The 21,502-nt window shown below is 43.6% G+C and overlaps 1 protein-coding gene across 1 annotated transcript in view; it reads left to right on the top strand.

Annotated features, from left to right (window-relative positions):
* LOC308075925 (protein kinase C beta type-like) overlaps positions 1–21,111 on the top strand; it is an 83,887-nt gene extending 62,776 nt beyond the window's left edge. The window contains 10 exon segments of the mRNA XM_080415942.1: positions 530–679; positions 2,820–2,993; positions 3,739–3,830; positions 4,156–4,218; positions 14,000–14,138; positions 15,167–15,247; positions 15,460–15,567; positions 17,801–17,941; positions 20,847–20,891; positions 20,893–21,111. Coding sequence (XP_080272068.1) covers positions 530–679; positions 2,820–2,993; positions 3,739–3,830; positions 4,156–4,218; positions 14,000–14,138; positions 15,167–15,247; positions 15,460–15,567; positions 17,801–17,941; positions 20,847–20,891; positions 20,893–21,018 — 1,119 coding nt within the window. The 3' untranslated portion in view covers positions 21,019–21,111.
* The last annotated feature ends 391 nt before the right edge of the window (positions 21,112–21,502 follow it).

Below are 21,502 nucleotides of genomic sequence, written 5' to 3'. Positions count from 1 at the left end.
CCTAGTATAACCATAATACCTGATGATTATGTTTTAGGGGGAGAAAAATCACTGAAAATCACGGCACCCCGTCTTTAGTCATTTTTTGTGTCATTTTTTAAGTCATTAGTTTGTTTGTTTTTTTCACGATTTTTCAAAAATAGCAGATCTACAAGCTCATAGCAAAAATTGATTATTTATCAATAATGACCGGCACCCCGTCAGTTACCCCTTGCATAGTAATCATTGCTATAGAGTGTTTGCAACGCGCTGTGAGAGCTTGTAGATCTGCTGTTTTCAGAGAAGCCTTTCCCAACAAATAACAGAAAACAGAAAAGACACAAATGTAGAGCCCTGAGGGACTCCGGTCAAACCATTTAGGGTGTAAGTGGTTAAAGATGGAAACAAACGGCATGTGGCTACGACACAATGTTAACGTCTGTCTGTCTGTCTGTGTCTGTCTCTCTCTCTCTCTCTCTCTCTCTCTCTCTCTCTCTCTCTCTCTCTCTCTCTCTCTCTCTCTCTCTCTCTCTCTCTCTCTCTCGTCCAGAGAGCGAGGGTGGGTCCAGGTAAGACCAGCGGTGACTCTTCATCATCGTCTTCCTCAGTGTATAAGTACGATACCAACGGGAACCAGGACCGAGTCAAGCTGTCTGACTTCACCTTCATCATGGTGCTGGGGAAGGGCAGCTTTGGCAAGGTGCACACACACACACACACGCGCACACACACACACACGCACACGCACAATCAGATAATGCATGGCTGATGTGTTTAATAATCATAATAATAACTCTCATATAGAGCACCGAAGTCTGACGTAATTTACACATCCTAGGTTTGTCTACCTGGTTCGCGGTTTTCCACCCCCATTCTGAATCCCCATAGACGTGTTTAATATCGCGTCAAATAAGAACTGTGTTCCAAAAATACGGTGAGAAAACGCTAATGTTACTTCCGCCGAATTAGTTAAATTTTCGCCAGAAACAGACTGTATCAAATATAAGTGACTGACTATCATAAACGATACAGAACCTCCTCCCTGACAATATCTATATCTATATATAATATATAATATCTATATCTATATATAATATATAATATCTATATCTATATATAATATATAATATCTATATATATATAATATAAACGATACAGAACCTCCTCCCTGACAATATCGCAGAGACAGTTTGTTTATTTTTGGACCACAATTCTTATATGAGACGATTCTATGATGACCCAATGTTATTCTCCATAGAGACATGACTTTACGAACCAGGGGATGAACCAGTGACGTACTCTCAGTACTCTGTAGCATTTGTCTAAGCACTCAAAGTCGCTTTACATAAAAAAGAAAAAGAAGGAATCAACTTTATTATGAAAAAAAAAAACAATAGAAAAGTACAAGGCTATAAACAATAAAACAATAAAAGTTGAGCACGGATTGAGAGACATCTTAAAGTGGCACTATGTAACTTTTATTTAGTGAATACAATTAAATGTTGTCCAATCTGTATGGTAGCATTTCGATTTTTTTTTTCTTTTACCTTTTCAACTGGTCACAGAGAAAATGTATATCCATCATGATCGATCCTCTGACCGTTTGTAAACACACAACGGTATCAGTTTGCGTCACCCAGAGAAAAAAACAATCCAACCACGACCACCCCTTGCCTTGTAACAGCATGTTAACTCATTGAGTGCCCAAATTATTATTATCTATTTCTGGCCATTACGATTTTTATTTTTTTATTTTTTCAAAGTAAAAAAAAAGTGCTTAGGAAGCGAGATACAGCCTTTTTCAGTTATAAGTTAAACAAGGAGTGGATGGAGCTGCAAATCTTCAGATAATGATATCTTGGGTTCAAAAAGATTTTCTTTTTTTTTTTAGTTTTTTTCTATTTTTTTCAAAAACACGTTAACACATTGAATGCCAATAGCGTAGATCTACGCGAACCTATTTAAAGCCGCAGCGTGCCAGTCGCGTAGATCTACGCGAACCGCCGATTCCCATTGATTTTGCCCCAGGTGCACTTTCCGGATTTTTTTGATCCATTTCCGTTTCCGGTTTCCGGTCGGAAACAGAATTATTCGGGTTCCGTTTTTTTCGATCGTATCCGCTTCCTGTCTGGGATCCTGTTTAAAACTCGATTTTCTCGGTTGTTGTTTTTCTCCTCGCTGATCACTGTTTACCGTTGATCGGCTGTAGCTTCAAGATGGCGGCACGGATTTGGAAACTGTTTTCGCTGGCCGTTTCTCACGGATCCGCTGTGTGTTTAGAACCAAATGAACGCGCACTTTTAACTTATTTAGCGAGGTCTGTGGCGACATGAAAAAAACAAAAAAACAACAATAAAACGCTGGCACTGGTGAGTACATTATGAGATTAAACTCTGGCATGGAATGTGTTGTTAATGGCACGTTGCACCATAGCGCTAAAACACGTGAAACACGTTAATGGCACGTTGCACCATAGCGCTAAAACACGTGAAACACGTTAATGGCACTCAATGAGTTAATAAAAATAGCATGTCTCACGAAATGCAGGGCAGAAAGTCAACTCAAGATACAGCTGTTTTCAGGAAAACGCTAAACAGGAAGTGGATGGAGGCAGAAATCTGCGGATGACGTGATCTGCGGATCCGTGTGTGAGTAGAGAATGAAAATGGTCACTCGGGTGATAGAGAGCAGCAAATGTCAGCACTCGTGCAGGAACCTCGGGTTCAAATCCGGTGCAGAAGAGGAAAATGACGTAGTGCAGCTTTAACTAGACCTCAGCTGGGTAAAGCTGTTTGGAAGAGGTGGGTTTTTAAGCTGTAATGAGGCCTCCCGTCCTGCAGGTGATGCTGGCGGAGCGCAAGGGAGCGGAGGAGCTGTACGCCGTGAAGATCCTGAAGAAGGACGTGGTGATCCAGGATGACGATGTAGAATGTACCATGGTGGAGAAGAGGGTCCTGGCTCTGTCTGGGAAACCCCCCTTCCTCACCCAACTACACTCCTGCTTCCAGACTATGGTAACACGCACACACACACACACACACACACACACACACACACACACACACACACACACACACACACACACACACACACACACACACACACACACACACACACACACACACACACACACTGCTTCTAGACCATGGTACTGTACACCAGGGTTTCTCAAAGTGGGTGCACCCTAGGGTGCCGTGACCCAAGTCCAGGGGTGCCGCAGAATTCTTTGATAACATTTGGAATCATCAATATCAGTTCAACCACCTCTATACCAAGTAAAACAGACCTGAATTGCACTGTACTTGGTGCCTTCTTTTTCAATCTACACCAAATCTCTTCGCTAAAAATAGCAGATTTACACGTTTTTTTTGTTTTTGTTTGAGGCTATTTTTGCTTAATGCCCCCCCCCCCCCCCCCCCCCAGAATAGGGAAGTTATTTTCCATCTGTCCTAATGGAGACAGATATTCTCTCAAGTTTTCATCGTGACGTACTGGATCTTAAAGGGAAAGATCCACATATTTATGTACCGTAATGTGACATAAATGTAAGGTTAAAAAAATGTACAATGAAATGTAGAGGTGCCCTGGATGAAAATGTTATTTACACCCCTGTCTGTCTGTCTGTCTGTCTGTCTGTCTGTCTGTCTGTCTGTCTGTCTGTCTGTCTGTCTGTCTGTCTGTCTGTCTGTCTGTCTGTCTGTCTGTCTGTCTGTCTGTCTGTCTGTCTGTCTGTCTGTCTGCCTGTCTCTCTCTCTCTAGGACCGGTTGTATTTTGTCATGGAGTATATAAACGGAGGAGATCTGATGTATCAAATCCAACAAGTCGGCAAGTTCAAGGAACCTCATGCTGTGTGAGTTACACACACACACACACACACACACACACACACACACGCATACGCACACGCACACGCACACGCACACGCACACGCACACACACGCACACACACACACACACAATAATGCGTACACTTACATGTGCACAGACGCACGTGCAGTTTGTATTGTTTTCACTTCACCATGAAATTAGTGCTTGCTTGTGTGTTACTGTCACATGTGACACGACACAAATATACACGCAAGTGATTTGACACTGTGTGTGTGTGTGTGTGTGCGTGCGTGTGCGTGTGTGCGTGTGCGTGTGTGTGCGTGTGCGTGTGCGTGTGTGACACACAGGTTCTATGCAGCAGAGATAGCCATTGGACTGTTCTTCCTCCATTCTAAAGGCATCGTGTATCGGTGAGTCTGTTTACTGTTCATATAATATGTTGTATTCTCATTGTTGTTGTTGTTGTTACACTTAGTTTGAATGACTTCAATATGCGTATAAATCCTTTTTTATTAACCCATTAACACATTGAATGCCAATCGCGTAGATCTACGCGAACCTATTTAAAGCCGCAGCGTGCCAATCGCGTAGATCTACGCGAACCGCCGGTTCGCGTTGATTTCACCCCAGGTGCACTTTCGGAATTTTTTGATCCATTTCCGGTTCCGGTTTGAACACCGGAAACAGAATTATTTGGGATCCGGTTTTGCCGATCGCGTCGGCCCTCGTTCTAATGACGAAACTGAAACTCAATTTTCTCCTTGTAGTTTTTTCTCCTCGCATATCACTGTTTAACGTAAACCGCTCTAACTACAACCATGGAGCTCCGTTTGACACGTGGTTTTCACTGGTAGATTCAGTGAAATGTCGCCGATGTAAACAGACAGTGCACAGCTCAATCTTATTTTAACAAGGTCTGTGGCGACGTGAAAAAAACAACAATAACACGTTGGCACTGGTGAGTACATTATGAGATTAACGTCTGGCATGGAATGTGTTAAGACCTGGAACGCATCTGTGTCATTTTTTGATTTGAGCTAAAAACCATTATTTTAGACTTTGGCTATTCATCTGCTATTTTAGAAAAATCGTGAAAATGTGTGCAAATCTTTGAATGTACATTGTTTTAAAGCGAACATTTTTAACTCGAATCTTTGCTTCTGGGGGGTCCCTGCCCTGGAACAAAATATTTTGTGATGGGGGTCCGCAGCCAAATACATATCATTTTGGGGGTCCTTGACATGAAAAAAGTTGAGAACAACTGATATAGAAACATACATTTTTCAGAATACTGTTAAAATGACCTGGTGGGTGGACAGAGGGACGGATGGTGGGTGGGCGTTAAACACGTAACATGTCCATATATAATTGAGACCAGTTGAAAGTAGATTTCCAGGCTGCTGTAGATGTTCTATTTGTGATGGTTTTGTGTGACACTGTAGTTGCGTTCCCGGTCTTCATGGGTTAACACTCTACTTGATAGAGCGTTAACCCATGAAGACCGGGAACGCATCTGTCATTTTAGATTTTAACCACTTTAAGCATTATCTTATACTTTAGCTATTCCAAAAAAAAGCAGATCTAAGCTCATGTGCCGCGCTATGAGCTTGTAGATCTGCTATTTTCGAATAGTTAAAGCAGGGGTCTTCAACGTTTTCAGGCCAAGGACCCCCTAGCTGAGAGAGAGAGAGAGAGATGAAGCAGGGACCCCCTCTATATTGTATAAAATTGTGTTTCAGATTCAACATTTTTTGTTTACGTGGTCTGCTCTTTTTTCCCTCTACACCTATTTTGCCTACACCTCTTTGCCAAAAATAGCAGATCTACAAGCTCACAAGGCGTTGAGAGCTTGTAGATCGGCTATTTTTGGCTAAAGTTCTCCTCAGAAAAGGGATGCTAGGGTTCAAGTGGTTAATGTAAAAAAAAATCCTATCACACAAAGATTTGGCGGACCCCCTGTAGTAACTCTGAGGACCCCCTAGGGGTCCCGGACCCCCTGTTGAAGACCCCTGAGTTAAAGTATAAAATAATGGTTGAAGTGGTTACGGAAAAAAAACAAAAAAAAGTCTGTGCCTATCTGCGACACGCATATCTGTCCACAATGTCCAGTTCATGTCCAGTTCAGAATGTCCTGGACTACGTTACTCTACTGAATGTGCATTTATATCACTCATTATTACTGTTTGGTTTCATCTCAGTGCGTTTGGTTCCTCTTCTCTTCCTGTGACCATGACCTTAGATGCTCTGTGGTTGCTGTGTTACATTGACATGTCTGCAGGGGCGGACTGGGACCAATATTCATCCCTGGCACTTTGGTCCGAACCGGCCCACCACCCCCCGGACCGTTTTATCAACGGGGGGGTGGTGGGCCGGTTGGGACCAAAGTGCCAGGGATGAATATTGTTGTTTTTTTTTGGGTGGCCCAGCGGCCCACCGGGTATATGCCCGGTATGCCAAATGGCCAGTCCGCCCCTGAATGTGTGACCTGTTGTATAGAGACCAGTGGTGTAAAGTAACCAAGTACATTTACTCAAGTACTGTACTTAAGTACAATTTTGAGGTATTTGTACTTTACTTGAGTATTTCCAATTTCCAATACTTTTACTTCTACTCCACTACATCTCAGAGGCAAATATTGTACTTTTACTCCACTACAATTATTTGAAAACTTTAGTTACTAGTTACTTTTCAGATATAAACTATGATATTATGAAACATACATTAACCACTTTAGCCCTATTTTATACCTAGGCTATTTGAAAATAGCAGATCTACAAGCTCACAACGCGTCGCATCGCGACGCGTTGTGAGCTTGTAGATCGGCTATTTTCAAATATTTAGTACTTTTACTTTTGGTACTTTAAGTACATTTTTATGCCAATACTTTTGTACTTTTACTCAATTACATTTTTAATTCTGGACTTTTACTTGTAACAGAGTATTTTTATATTGCAGTATTGGTACTTTTACTTAAGTAAAGAATTTGAGTACTTTTTCCACCACTGATAGAGACACACGGCCGGAAGCGGAAGGCCTACAAATCCACGCCCACTTTTGACACTCGGGGTCCGTTAGAACGATGAACCGCAGCTCTCAATGCAATCTCTATGAGAGGCATTGTAAAATACCGTCATTTCACTGGTTAACTACTGAGGCTGTAGCGATTTTTTTTGTGTTCTAATAATCTGTCCCATTTGTTTCATTTGTCCTTTTTAATGTCCCATATCTTTCATCTCGATATACTACCCACAATATACTATAATATACTCCATCAGTATGTCAAAATCGCTAGCATCGGAGATCTATATCGCATGGTATATACGTCACGGACGCATCCCTTGAGGTTTTCAATACCCAGAAAACTGGCGAAAGTGGCCGTTTTCAATAGGTTTTGGTCATTATCTCTGGAACAGAAGGTCCAATCTGCTCAGTTCGAAGCTTGTTGGATGCGTGACTTTGAGGACATTAAGCACGCAATGACACATTTTCGGGTTATTTTTTTTTTTTTAGGGGAGGCGAGATCTTAGTTGGGCAGGCGACCGCCTCTCCTGCCTCTACAGTGCGTACGCCACTGGTCGGCGCTCGGCACTCGTAAAGACAGTGATGTCACTGAAATGCCCGTCTGCTGTCTACCCTCTGCTGTGTTAGCATTATGGGTAACTCGTTAAAGTAGCAAATTAAATACCCCCTCTAATGTCAATTAAACACATCAACTATTAAGAAAACAAGAAGATATGTTGACAAAGACACTCCATACATTTGGAAACATATTTTTATTTAAATCAATATCGTCTTCAGTTAATGCAGGATAATTTTAAAAGTAGGCTAACTTTCATATCCTCTCATAGGGAATGCATTGGCAGCTGCAGTTCATCGTTCTAACGGACCTCGAGTAGCGGCGCTGTCTCAAAAGTGGGCGTGAAATTTGTAGTCCCTGTGTGTCTCTATCAGTCACAAATGTTGATGTAACACTGCGTCACTGCTTTAAGAGGTTGATTATTTTGGCTCAACTAGACATGTTTAGAAGTTGTTTTTACACATATGTACACTATGTTTCTCTTAAAGGAGCACTTCACCCATTTTCAACCTTTCTTCATATAATAGCTCCTCACTAATGCTCATCATAATATGACACCATTTCTGTGTCTACTCACTCTGTGTCTCAGAGGAGGGCTGTTCAGACTGTTGATGAATTGAATACATAGGACCACAATGGAAACAAGTCCCCAGGACTTGTTTGTGTTATCCTTTTGGCCTTAATGTCTGACTGTACCTCTGTACTGTTTACATTTATGACTAATGAAGTATTCAATCAATCAATCAAAAGAAACTTACCTACCAGTGACATCATCTGTTATCAGGTTTGGTCATTTCAAACAAGATTACAACCCCCCCTTTTTTTATTAATAAATAATACCAGAACAATGGCTTCTATTTCAGCTAAATGTCCTGGAAGATAATTGCTGTAGTTTCTATTTGCTTAGAATCCCTATCGATGATGTCACTGGTAGGCAGGTTTCTGAACCAATGAGAGACAGAGTGTCAGTGACAGAAGGTTAAACCACTTAAATAAACCCTCGGTACTTCATGCTACGTCAAATAGTGAACATAGCTGATCTACAAGGAACATCACGTTACAATGCAAAGGTGTTGTGAGCTTGTAGATCTGCTATTTGTTCATTTGATAAATGTCACTCAAACGCCCCACTCAGAAGTCGTGGTCTTGCAGTATTTTTTTTTTTTTTTTTTTTTTTATTCTTACAATTCTCTTTCTTATTTTTTTTGCTGTAAATTTTTGGATGATAATATTGTGAAACTGTTTATTTTTTTACTGAAATATCAGGAGTATGGAAAAATAATCACACCCAGTGTGAAGTGAGCGGTGCTATTTATGAGTTATTAATTTCATCATGCATCTCGGTAGCCAATCACAGCACGTCCTGCGAAGTGACGTGCTTACATTTTTTACATTATTATTCATTTCATCATGCGTCTCGCTAGCCAATCACAGCGCGTCTGCGAAGTTTGAAGTTAATTTCATCATGTGTCTCGCTAGCCAATCCAGCACGTCCTGCAAAGCTTAGCCTATGGGCGTGTTTTCCACAACATGGCGTCACAGAGAAAGACAAATTTCACGACGGAAAGAAAAACTTTCACCACGGATGGGTCCTAAACCCTCTTATAGGAGCGGTTGCACCGCTCAATAAATATCAAACAAGCCTAGTAGTGTGTGTTTGCCGAAATGATGCCCATATATGCACATGCCTGTCAGATTTCTGACATCATAGCAGACTGACATCGTTGGGGCGGCCATAGCTGAGTGGTTAGTGAGCCCGCCTAGGGAACCAGAGCTGGCCCTGGTTGCCCCAGGTTCGATTCCAGGCTATCCCAGCATATGTGCCGATGAAATGAAATTTGTCCCTGAGCAAGACTCTTAACCCCAATTGCTCACAGGTTCTCATTGGAAACAAGACCGCAAGGACTTTCATGAACGACCTGTTAAAAGGAAAGGAATTGTCCAGTGCTACTGTAGGTACCAAGATCATGGGTCGGACAGGCGCTTTGTCCAGAACCGGCCAATCGGACCGATATGCCCGAACATGGGCATAGTGATGACGTCATGGATCTCATGAAGGGAAATAAAGGGGAAAAGGACAGACAGGATACAGAGATCTCCATATATGGTCATAAAAGAGACACAAGCAGGCAGGCAGACAGAAGATACATAGATCTCCATATTTGGGCGTAAAAGGGACACAGATGGGTACAACAGGTACACTGACGTGTGTGTGCAGCGGGTAACCCGTAACTGGGCGGGGCATGCATTCCAGACTTGCAATGTTCCTGATTTAGCCCATTCAATCCTGTAACTCATCTGTGTCATTTTTAGATGTCTTTGGTTATTCAAAAATAGCAGATCTACAAGCTCATGAGGTTGTAGATCTGCTATTTTTTTTTAATCTTTTTTCTCATTTTTGCAAATCTTTGAATATATATATATATATATATTTTTTTTAAAGTGAACATTTGTAACTCAAATCTTTGCTTCTGGGGGGTCCCTGGAACAAAAACATTTTGAGATGGGGGTCCGCGGCCAAATACATATCATTTTGGGGGTCCTTGACATGAAAAAAGTATGAGAACCACTGATATTATAGCAACACATGTTTTTTCAACAAAAAAAAAGTTAGGATTTAGAAGACATCTTTTGAATCTGCCTCGGGTCCTAATGGGTTGGTCAAACATAGACAGAGAAAGGAACGATACTGTGATGAAAATGTCTTAACAAACTGTGGAGGTACTAAGTTGGCCTACATTGCACAAGAATCCTACTACTTTAATTGAAATGACCTCCAAAATGTGTCAGAGGTTGGTGACTCAACACACGGACACTCCACTTGCCCCGACACTTGCCCCAGACTGTTGATCAGAGCTCTGGCTATAATCTAGGCTTCTTTCCCCGCCTTCAAAGTACTTACATATTGTACAATTAATCTCTTTTATTTTGATCAAGCGGCCCAAACCTCTAGTTCAGGGGTCTTCAACAGGGGGTCCGGGACCCCTAGGGGGTCCTCAGAGTTACTACAGGTGGTCCCCCAAATCTTTGTGTGATATGTTTTGATTTTTTTACATTAACCACTTGAACCCTAGCATCCCTTTTTTGAGGAGAACTTTAGCCAAAAATAGCCGATCTACAAGCTCACAACGAGTTGTGAGCTTGTAGATCGGCTATTTTTGGAGAAAAGAGTTATAGGTGTGTACAGGGAAAAAAGAGCAACAAAAGTTTTCTGCATTAAATCTGAAACACAATTTTATACAATATAGAGGGGGTCCCTGCTTCATCTCTCTCAGCTAGGGGGTCCTTGGCCTGAAAACGTTGAAGACCCCTGCGTCAATCAATCAATCTTTATTTACGGCTGATCGGTCCAGTGATTTGTAGAAAAGTGTGAACGTCTCACGTTATATAATTATACCGCTCATTTATCAACCTTTTCATTTCAATGATATTAAAAAGGTATGATGTGCACTGGGCAAGGGGCCAGCATCCGGCTTGTGAATTGAGTCTATATAGGAAGTGTGACAGTTCATATGAATGGCCTGTAAGTCTCGCTGTTTCACCCCTGCTGCTGTCAGAAGCAATTGGGCTCTATTCAAGCGGATGGGTTTTTGGCCGAACTTTAGACTTTGATTGATTGAATATTTTATTAGGCAAAAAATGTAAAACAGCACAGTTACATTTAAAATACTTTGTCTAACAGGTCCGGTCATAAAAGTCCTTGCGGACTTGTTTCCAATGAGGGCCTTGGTATTCAATTAATATACATAGACTTGATTTTATTACCTTAATAAACATAAATACTATATGCTTCCAGTCGCTAGTTTAAAGTCTTCTTTCAATCACCATGATATGCGTTTTGATAAATTATGGTCCCATTCGTTTTAAAATTAATGATAAAGTAGGGTGTGTTTCTAGGGCTGGGGTCTTCAATGTTTTCAGGCCAAGGACCCCCTAGCTGAGAGAGAGATGAAGCAGGGACTCTATATTGTATAAAATTGTGTTTCAGATTAAACTTATATTTTTTTACTTGGTCTGCTCTTTTTTCCTTTTACACCTACATTTTTTTGCCAAAAATAGCAGATCTACAAGCTCTCTTGTAGATCTGCTATTTTTGGCCAAAGTTCTCCTCAGAAAAGGGATGATAGGGTTCAAGTGGTTAATGTAAAAAAGAAAAAAATCATATCACACAAAGATTTGGCGGCCCCCCTGTAGTAACTCTGAGGACCCCCTAGGGGTCCCGGACCCCCTGTTGAAGACCCCTGTTCTAGGGTTTCTACTGGTTCAACAGAGTGAAGACCCGCCCTCGCTGCAAAATAGGCTTAATTTCCGGTCTGTAGAAACCAATGGCGTGACGCTGTCCATATGTATTTTACGGTCTATGGCACTATAGGCCCCGGACCACCATTTGATACCAGTTTTGTACACTATAAAAGGGTTAGGGTTGGTGTTTATTTAATTCATAGTTTCAGACCCGTAAAGGGTCCACTTGGACCCCCTGGTGGTCCACGGACCTGACGTCGAGAAGCACTGGACTAAATCAGGAGTCGTCAACGTTTTTCAGGCCAAGAGAGAGATGAAGCAGGGACCCCCACTACATGTTGTATAACATTGTGTTGCAGATTAAACTTTTCATACATTTCATAGATGGCTTCATAGACAGACACTGTCATCAGTGATGGATTCATGTTAATGTGTATTTTCAGACATTTAACCACTTTCAATTCTTGACCATAAATGACCATAAATCTGATTATTCCCTTAATAAACCTTTCTAAACCTTTCGACCCGCTTGCGTCTCTTGGCCTCCGCCGTCTGCTCGGTGCCTTCGGCGAGGCTCCCGAACCCGAACCTGGCCCTCCTCTTCCTCAGCCTCTCCTCCCCCTCGGCCTGCTGCTGCAGGGCGGCGGAAACCGCTCCGAACCGCTCGGCGCGCTTCTTCAGCTGGTCCACGCTCGCGGCGGAGTCACCGTTGTTGTTGTTGCTGCTGCTGCTTCCGAGGACAGCGCCCCCTGCTGGAGAAGAAGAAGAAGAAGGACTTTGAGCGGCGTGGACGACGTCGTGGTGGTGGTGGTGAAGGTCGGGTAACGCGAACCTGGCGTCGCGGACGGCCTTCTTGCTCTCGGCCGACGTGGGCATGTTGAAGCGCTTGGCTCGTTGCAGCAGCTTCTCGCCGGTCGACACCGGAGCAGATATCTTCACCACGTTCTTCTTCTCGGACGACCCGGGGCGGTCCTCCTCCTCCTTCTCGTCCATTTCCACGCCGTCGGCGGCGGCGGCGGCGCCGCCTTCGTCTTTGGCCAAGTCCTCCTCCTCTTCCTCTGTCTTCTCCGTCGGGAGAACGTCTTGGTCGACGTCTCCGTCTTCCACCACCTCCTCCGTGACGTGTTCCACCGCGTCCACCACGTCGTCTTGGCCGTGCCCCTCCAGGTGGGCCTGCAGGCGGCCCACCAGCTCCGCCTTGTTGCCCTTGGCGTCCAGCCCTCGGGTCTCACACTCCTGCCTCAGCTCGGCCAGTTTCATCTTCTGGAGCTCCGCTGCCTCGGCCATGTTTGTTTGTTTGTTTGTTAGTTCGCTTTGTTTGTTTGTTTGTTTTGTCGATGAAATGTCTTCTTCCACGCAAAATGAGTAACGTTCAGATGAAACGCTGCATTTTATACGCTTTACTCCTAGGTGAGGTTTTAAGGTGGGGGTGGCGGGCGTGCAGATATGTCCATATATGGACTGGACGTACCGTGATGTCAGTCCAATTCGCAGCCGTTTTGTTTTTGTTGTTGTGTGACGTCAGACTAGAGCTCGATCAGCGAGAGAGAGAGGAGGGGCGGTTGGGTGGGGTGGAGCCTATTTCACTCATGTGATAGGCTTTTTGCGTTACTGTAGAACCAGGTTTCAGAAGGTGGCATCACGTGTTTGATCCACGTGGGTTCTTGATTACATTGGAGTTCATAGTCTCAGCATCATGACAGCTTGGTTTCAACAGAAACAGACTTCCTCTAGAAAAATGTGGATTTCAGAATAAGAGCCACTCGTAATGAATAGACAACACTACTTTTATTTTTTTGTCTACTTACAGGATAGAGGACCACGATGGAAACAAGTCCCCAGGACTTTTTTTGTGTTATCCTTTTAACCTAAATGTCTGACTGTAACACGTTGCCGTTTACATTTTCGACTAATAAAGTATTCAATCAATCAATAGGTATTTGAAGTCTGTGACACCGGAGCTAGTAACTGATGCTATAAATAAATTGTTGGTACCGGGCGGCTGCAGTGCGCTTTTCGTTCGATCTGCCGCGCAACATTTATTTTGATCAACAAATGTTTTTTGTCTTTTGTCCTGTACTGTATGGTATTGTGTATGCTGCTGGTCTGTGTGTCCAAGACACATTTCTCCCACGGGAGACACGATAAAGTAACCTTGAACCTTGATCACGCATGCGCACTTGCGCACCAGTTATGTGCACTCTTGTCTATAATATAGTTTTTTTATTAATACTTATCTGCTGTGTGTGTGTGTGTGTGTGTGTGTGTGTGTGTGTGTGTGTGTGTGTGTGTGTGTGTGTGTGTGTGTGTGTGTGTGTGTGTGTGTGTGCGTGTGCGTGCGTGTGTGTGTGTGTGTGTGTGTGTGTGTGCAGGGATCTGAAGCTGGACAACGTGATGCTAGACGCTGAGGGTCACATAAAGATCGCAGACTTCGGCATGTGTAAAGAGAACATGTTGGATGGAGTCACCACCAAGACCTTCTGTGGAACCCCTGATTACATCGCCCCCGAGGTACACGTGTGTGTGTGTGTGTGTTATGGTTAAAGCAGATTTTTTGTGATAGGTTTACAATTATAAAAAGATCCGGGTAGACATTTATCAGTCAGGTTTATGGGTTAGAGATAGAGCTATGCCTGATTCACACTTCGTTGCACTGGTGCCGTTGACCGAAAAATAGCAGATCTACAAGCTCACAATGTGTCGCAGGCAGCGCTGTCTTTGTTCTAGGAGAAGCACAATCTTTGTTTTCTGATGCTTGCAAAAGGAAATGACAAAGTCATTTTGAATCCTAGAAGATAATAATACCTGGACACTTCACTACCCAAATAAAATGAAATCTACTGTAGCGCTGCACTGGTCTGCATGCGTTTCATTGTTTTTCAGGGGTGACTCACCCCTGAAAAACAATAAAACAAGTGCAGACCAGTGGTGACCAGTGGTGTTATTATTTTCTCTGATGCAAGTTGTCAGTGGTGGAAAAAGTGCTCAACTTCTTTACTTGAGTAAAAGTACCAATACTGCAATATAGAAATACTCTGTCACAGGTAAAAGTCCAGAATTCAAAATTCACTAGGTAAAAGTACAAAAGTATTGGCATCAAAATGTACTTAAAGTGCTAAAAGTACTAAAATATTTGAAAATAGCCTACCTACAAGCTCACAATGTGTCGCGATGCGACGCGACGCGTTGTGAGCTTGTAGATCTGCTATTTTCAAATATAGCCTAGGTATAAGAAGGGGTTAAAGTGGTTAATGTATGTTTCATAATATCATCATTTATATCTGCAAAGTAACTAGAAACTAAGTTTTCAAATAATTGTAGTGGAGTAAAAGTACAATATTTGCCTCTGAGATGTAGTGGAGTAGAAGTAAAAGTATGGGAAGTTGATACTTAAGTACAGTACTTAAGTAAATGTACTTGGTTACTTTCCACCACTGCAAGTTGTTGAGCACCGATGAGCCTCCTCTCCTCTCCTCTCCTCTCTTCTCCTCTCCTCTCCTCTCCTCTCCTCTCCTCTCCTCTCCTCTCCTCTCCCACAGATCATAGCCTACCAGCCCTATGGTAGGTCTGTAGACTGGTGGGCCTACGGAGTTCTGCTGTACGAGATGCTAGCAGGACAGGTACGTGTGTGTGTGTGTGTGTGTGTGTGTGTGTGTGTGTGTGTGTGTGTGTGTGTGTGTGTGTGTGTGTGTGTGTGTGTGTGTGTGTGTGTGTGTGTGTGTGTGTGTGTGTGTGTGTGTGTGTGTGTGTGTGTGTGTGTGTGTGTGTGTGTGTGTACATTTCCCTGTCATTTCACAGTAAATACATGACGGTTGTGTTTGTCCCTCCTCAGCCTCCGTTCGACGGGGAGGACGAGGATGAGCTGTTTCAGTCCATCATGGAGCATCACGTCTCCTACCCTAAAGCCATGAGTAAAGAGGCTGTAGCCATCTGCAAGGGAGTGAGTACACACACACACACACACACACACACACACACACACAGACACACAGACACACACTCTGGACAACCAACTGGACGCCGGACTCTGCACTCGGTCCTTGCGTCCTCACCGATGCACACGTCGAGTTTAAAGTTTCAATGCCTATATATGGTCATATATGTTGGTTCCTATTTGATGGTTCTCGCTATGCAGAACGACCCATTTCACAAGCGTTCAAAATGTAAAATAAATCTTTTGAAAATTGCAGGTCTGCAAGATCTGCTATTGTCAAATAGCTGAAGTGTATATATAGGGCTGAAGTGGTTAATGTATGTTTTGTAACAATAATCTAAATCTACCAAGTAACTAGTAACTAAAGTTTTCAAACAATTGTGGAGTAAAAAGGAAAATATTTGCCTCTGAGATGAAATGGAGTAGAAGTATGAAGTATTATTACTATTGTACATTAAACAATAGCTCAAAATTTAACTTTTTTTTTAATTAATAAAGTGAATAAAAATGTTGTCCAATCTGTATGTTACAGTATGTTAATTAAGCATGTAACGGTTTATCATAAATCGATCAAAATCGATTCAAACTGGTGACGATTTCAATCGATTTAATGAAAAGTTTATCGAGATGCAAAAAATTGCCAGAAGAAAAATGTGGACAGGTGGAAAACTTTAGTTAAACTTGCAGAGTGACGCATTACTTTACCTGGGTTACATCTTCTGAAGTCTGTAGCATAAAGGATAAGGATAATTCCTTTTAACAGGTCGTTCATGAAAGTCCTTGCGGTCTTGTTTCCAATGAGAACCTGTGAGCAATTAGGGGTTAAGAGTCTTGCTCAGGGACAAATTTCATTTCATCGACACATATGCTGGCCTGGCCTGGAATCGAACCTGGGGCAACCAGGGCCTCTGGCTCCCTAGGCGGGCTCACTAACCACTCAGCTATGGCCGCCCCTAGAACACAGTGGTGTGTTCTACCGTGGTACGCTGTATACGCTGTGTGGCCTGCAGATTTTTTCCGTCGCCACCGTATACATCCAAAAACAGTTCGAAACGGCGTATCTGATACTCAATGATACGCTGCACCCAGGAGTGGCTGGGCTGGGGGCCCGTCTGACCGTCTGACTAGTCCAACTCTGAGGTGAAGGCTTATCATGTGTGTGGCTATTGTTCTTGAGGTGATAATTAATAGCTACTGGCGAAGGAATTCACACATTTCAATGACCTGCCATTCAATTCATTGAACATAGGTCACTAAATTGAGTACTTCATTAGTATTCAAATTGCCCGTCATAGCACAGCAAAATCTTGAATCTTCAATACAGTTTGTGTCTTCAATGCCAAGTTAATGCTATTCTGTAATAGATACAGGAAGGCTCGGTGTTAACACTGCTATTATATCTGATAAGCCTAACCAGCATTTATTTATAACATTCCTTGCACTATTCTATGGTAATAAATAAATTAAATTTTTTAAATGCATCTAAGGCTAAAAGCAGCTCCCAAGTGGTTGAGTTACAGGGTGATTAACATTGGAAACAGTAGAAAATCAGCACAAAGCATATTGTAAGTGTACTCAGTGTTACTGTGAAACTGGGCCTGAGTGGGTCTGGCCGAGTTTGTGCGGGGCAGAAGCGCACGCGGAGCGCGTGCAATTTTTTTACATTAACACATTAATACCTGGAACGCATCTGTGTCACTTTAGATTTCTTTGGCTATTCAAAAATAGCAGATCTACAAGCTCATAGCGCGGCACCGAGTGCCGCGCTATGAGCTTGCAGATCTGCTATTTTTGAAAAATCGCGAAAAAATATTTTTTATATTTTTTTCAAAAAACTATTAGGATTTAGATTTTTTTTTAAAGAATCTCGCCTCAGGTCTTAATGGGTTAATGAATTATACGCACGTGCGTGCCGTGCGTGTGGGAGGAACTAGGGGGGGAATAGTTATAGTATACCCTCCAAAAACAATCTAGAACACACCACTGGTCTGTAGGTCTGCTGAGTGGGAGAAGGGTTTCTACCTCGTACCTGTGGCTAAAGGTGTCTGTGTGTGTGCGTGCGTGTGTGTGTGTGTGTGTGTGTGTGTGTGTGTGTGTGTGTGTGTGTGTGTGTGTGTGTGTGTGTGTGTGTGTGTGTGTGTGTGTGTGTGTGTGTGTGTGTGTGTGTGTGTGTGTGTGTGTGTGTGTGTGTGTGTGTGTGTGTGTGTGTGTGTGTGTGTGTGTGTGTGTGTGTGTGTAGCTGATGACTAAGCACCCGGCTAAGCGTCTGGGCTGTGGTCCCGAGGGGGAGCGGGACATCAAAGAACACGCCTTCTTCCGCTACATCGACTGGGACAAACTGGAGAGCAAGGAGGTGCAACCGCCCTTCAAACCTAAAGCTGTGAGTACACACACACACACACACACACACACACACACACGCACACACGCACACACACCAGTGATTCCGTTAGCCGGTATTTATCGTCCATTGACCGATAAAATGTTTAATTGGCCGTTAATTATGAACATCACCGACCACCGTGGCTGGTTGGGAAAATGCTGTTATTAGGCTATTTTATCATTTCAGCCTATTATTAACACATCGACCGCCAGAGGTTAATCTCATAATGTACTCACCAGTGCCAAGGTGTTTTTGCTGTTTTTTTGTTTTTTTCATGTCGCCATAGATCTTGTTAAAATCCTTAAGATTGAGCCGTACACGGTCTGTTTACATCCGCGACATCCCACTGTATCTCCCAGTGAAAACCACGTGTCAAACGGGGCATCCATGTTGTAGTTAGAGCGGATTACGTTAAACAGTGAAATGCGAGGAGAAAAAACTACAGGAAGAGAATTGAGTTTCAGTTTCGTCTGTAGAACGAGGGCGGACGTGATCGTCAAAACCGGATCCCAAATAATACCGTTTCCGGTCATCAAACCGGAAACGGAAGTGGATCAAAAAAAATCCGAAAGTGCACCCGGAAATTTTTAGCGCGAAAAGACCGTGGACCGTAGGGCTACGGTCTCGGCGCTTAACAGTTGGATTTAACGGACCGTAGGACTACGTTCTTGGCGGTTAATGTGTTAAAACCCATCATGATCATTTAAAGTTTTTATCATATGATCTGACGATGTCAGTGCGGGTTCATTCCAGAAAGCCTCCTGCTGCTGCTGTGTCTCACAGACAGTAAGCTCTGCGCTGCAGTTATCTGATAGATCAACCTATTCTTCGTACCATGGTGTTGCGCGTTGAAAATATCAGACCTTCAAGCTCACAACACGTCGCAACGTGCTGTGAGCTTGTATGTCTGCTATTGTCGATAAGCAACAACACCGCCATACGGCAAAGCACAAATGAAGCTTTACACAGCTGACTGCGTCAACTAATCAGCGCTGCGTACGGGTGGTTCGCTCGGGTGTTGATAAACAGAACCGAGGTCCCGAAGTGATAGAATATGAACCAAGCCGGACCCAATTGACAATAACAAAACCCGTCAAAACCAGAACTCGTATGGGTCGTGGATATTATACGAGCAAGCACAGTGACTGTCTGTCTGCAATGGATAAAGTGGTGAAAGTTGGTGACGCACATTCCAGGCAACTGAGGCAAGTAATCAACCTCCCTTTGCACCATCATTCATGTATAACATTAACGAAACAAAACAAAAGGTTTCGCATATTACGGCTGAATGAGATGTAAAGCCCAGAACATATATTAATCCATTAAGACCTGAGGCCGATTCAAAAAATGTTTTCTAAATCCGGTTTTTAAATCCTGTTTTTTGAAGAAAAAAAAATATATATTTTTTTTTTCACGATTTAACAAAAATAGCAGATCTACAAGCTCATAGCGCGGCACTCGGTGCCGCGCTATGAGCTTGTATATCTGCTATTTTTGAATAGCCTAAGAAATCTAAAGTGACACAGATGCGTTCCAGGTCTTAATGGGTTAAGTTGTTTATACTGTGCGACGTATGGTATGGTGTAGCAGTTCCCTCACGGCAACTTTATTCAGTTATTTTTTGGCAATCTCTGCGTGATGGAGCAGATAGATGTCATTTAGTTAACTATAAAAACTAGATTGCATCCTGTGACAAAGTGGAGAGAAGCGCAGCGCTAACGTAACGAGGTGTAATGATCAGTTGGGTGCACGCATCTGCAAACACGCATGTGACCTTAATTATGCTATGGCCGATAAATGTATTCTTTGGCCGGTAAAATATAATCCCGTCGGTCAAGTTGGCCGGCCCAAAAATGGTCTAGCGGAAACCCTGGCACACACGCGCACACACACACACACACACACACACACACACACACACACACACACACACACAGGCACGCACGCACGCACGCTCACACACACAGAGTACTTTGTAATCTCAGGTATATATCAGTAAGCTGAACAGTGATTGGCTCTCCCTCATCCACACCGCCGCTCAACCCAGCCATCCCATTGGTCACTGCTCCGGGCCAACGGCTGGGCTGCCATTGGCCGGAGCAGTCCACCAATGTTTTTAAACCCAGATGTCATTGGCTGATAATGGACCAATGTAAATCCACACAGTCCAGGCTGTGAATGATTTGATTGGTTGACATCATGTTTCAGTTGTATTTATCTTTTTTTCTCTTTTGTTTGTTTGTTTGTCGTCTTTTTTTCCTTCATCCATCCATCATACTCACTCCATGCTTTCATCTCTCTCTCTCTCTCTCTCTCTCTCTCTCTCTGTCTGTCTGTCTGTCTGTCTGTCTGTCTGTCTGTCTGTCTCTCTCTCTTTGTGTCTATGTCTCTCTCTCTCTCTCTCTTCGTGCTCTCTCTCTCTCTCTCTCTCTCTCTCTCTCTCTCTCTCTCTCTCTCTCTCTCTCTCTCTCTCTCTCTCTCTCTATGTCTCTCTCTCTGTCTCTCTCTCTCTCTCTCTCTGTCTCTATGTCTCTCTCTCTCTCTCTCTCTCTCTCTCTCTCTCTCTCTCTCTCTGTCTCTCTGTCTCTCTCTCTCTCTCTCTCTCTCTCTCTCTCTCTCTCTCTCTCTCTCTCTCTCTCTCTCTCTTGTCTCTCTCTCTCTCTCTCTCTCTCTCTCTCTCTCTCTCTCTCTCTCTCTCTCTCTCTCTCTCTCTCTCTCTCTCTCTCTCTCTCTCTCTCTGTCTCTCTCTCTCTCTCTCTCTCTCTCTCTCTCTCTCTCTCTCTCTCTCTCTCCCTCTCTCTCTATGTCTCTCTATGTCTCTCTCTCTCTCTCTCTCTCTCTCTCTCTCTCTCTCTCTCTCTCTCTCTCTCTATGTCTCTATGTCTCTCTCTCTCCATGGCAGTGTGGGCGTGACGGTGAGAACTTTGACAGGTTCTTTACTCGTCACCCCCCCCGTGCTGACTCCTCCCACAGACCATGAGCTCATCTCCAACCTGGAGCAGGACGACTTCCGAGGCTTCTCATTCGTTAACCCGGAGTACGGTGGCTCCGCCCCCACCACCACCGCCCACTGACCGCCAACCGCCCACCAATCACAGCGCTGCCTCTAGTTCACCCCGCCTCCCTCCCTCCCTCCTCCTCCACCCCCATCAAACAACATGCAAAAACCATCATATGATGTCATCATCCAGCGACAGCGTTCGGAAGAGCGTTTTCATATGATGTCATCATCCAGCGACAGCGTTCGGAAGAGCGTTTTCATATGATGTCATCATCCAGCGACAGCGTTCAAGAGAGCTTTTTCAGACACGACCCTGTAATTCCAGTTGAACTTGTGCTTCCCAAGCCCCTCCCCCTCAGAGTCAAGCCCCTCCCCCTCAGAGTCAAGCCCCTCCCCCTCAGAGTCAAGCCCCTCCCCCTCAGAGCCAGGGTGCTGATATTGTGCAGTCGGCTCACTGGAAGCTAGTGGTTCATTTCAGTGAACGAACGATTTCGTTCACGTTCAAATGATTCGTTCAAATGAATCGTTCATGTCTAGTGAAAAACAGCTCCACCGCT

This window comes from Gymnoscopelus braueri (genome assembly GCF_963280865.1).
Source record: "Gymnoscopelus braueri genome assembly, chromosome: 2".
In the NCBI taxonomy this organism is placed as follows: domain Eukaryota; kingdom Metazoa; phylum Chordata; class Actinopteri; order Myctophiformes; family Myctophidae; genus Gymnoscopelus; species Gymnoscopelus braueri.
This window is presented reverse-complemented; position numbering and strand designations above follow the sequence as displayed.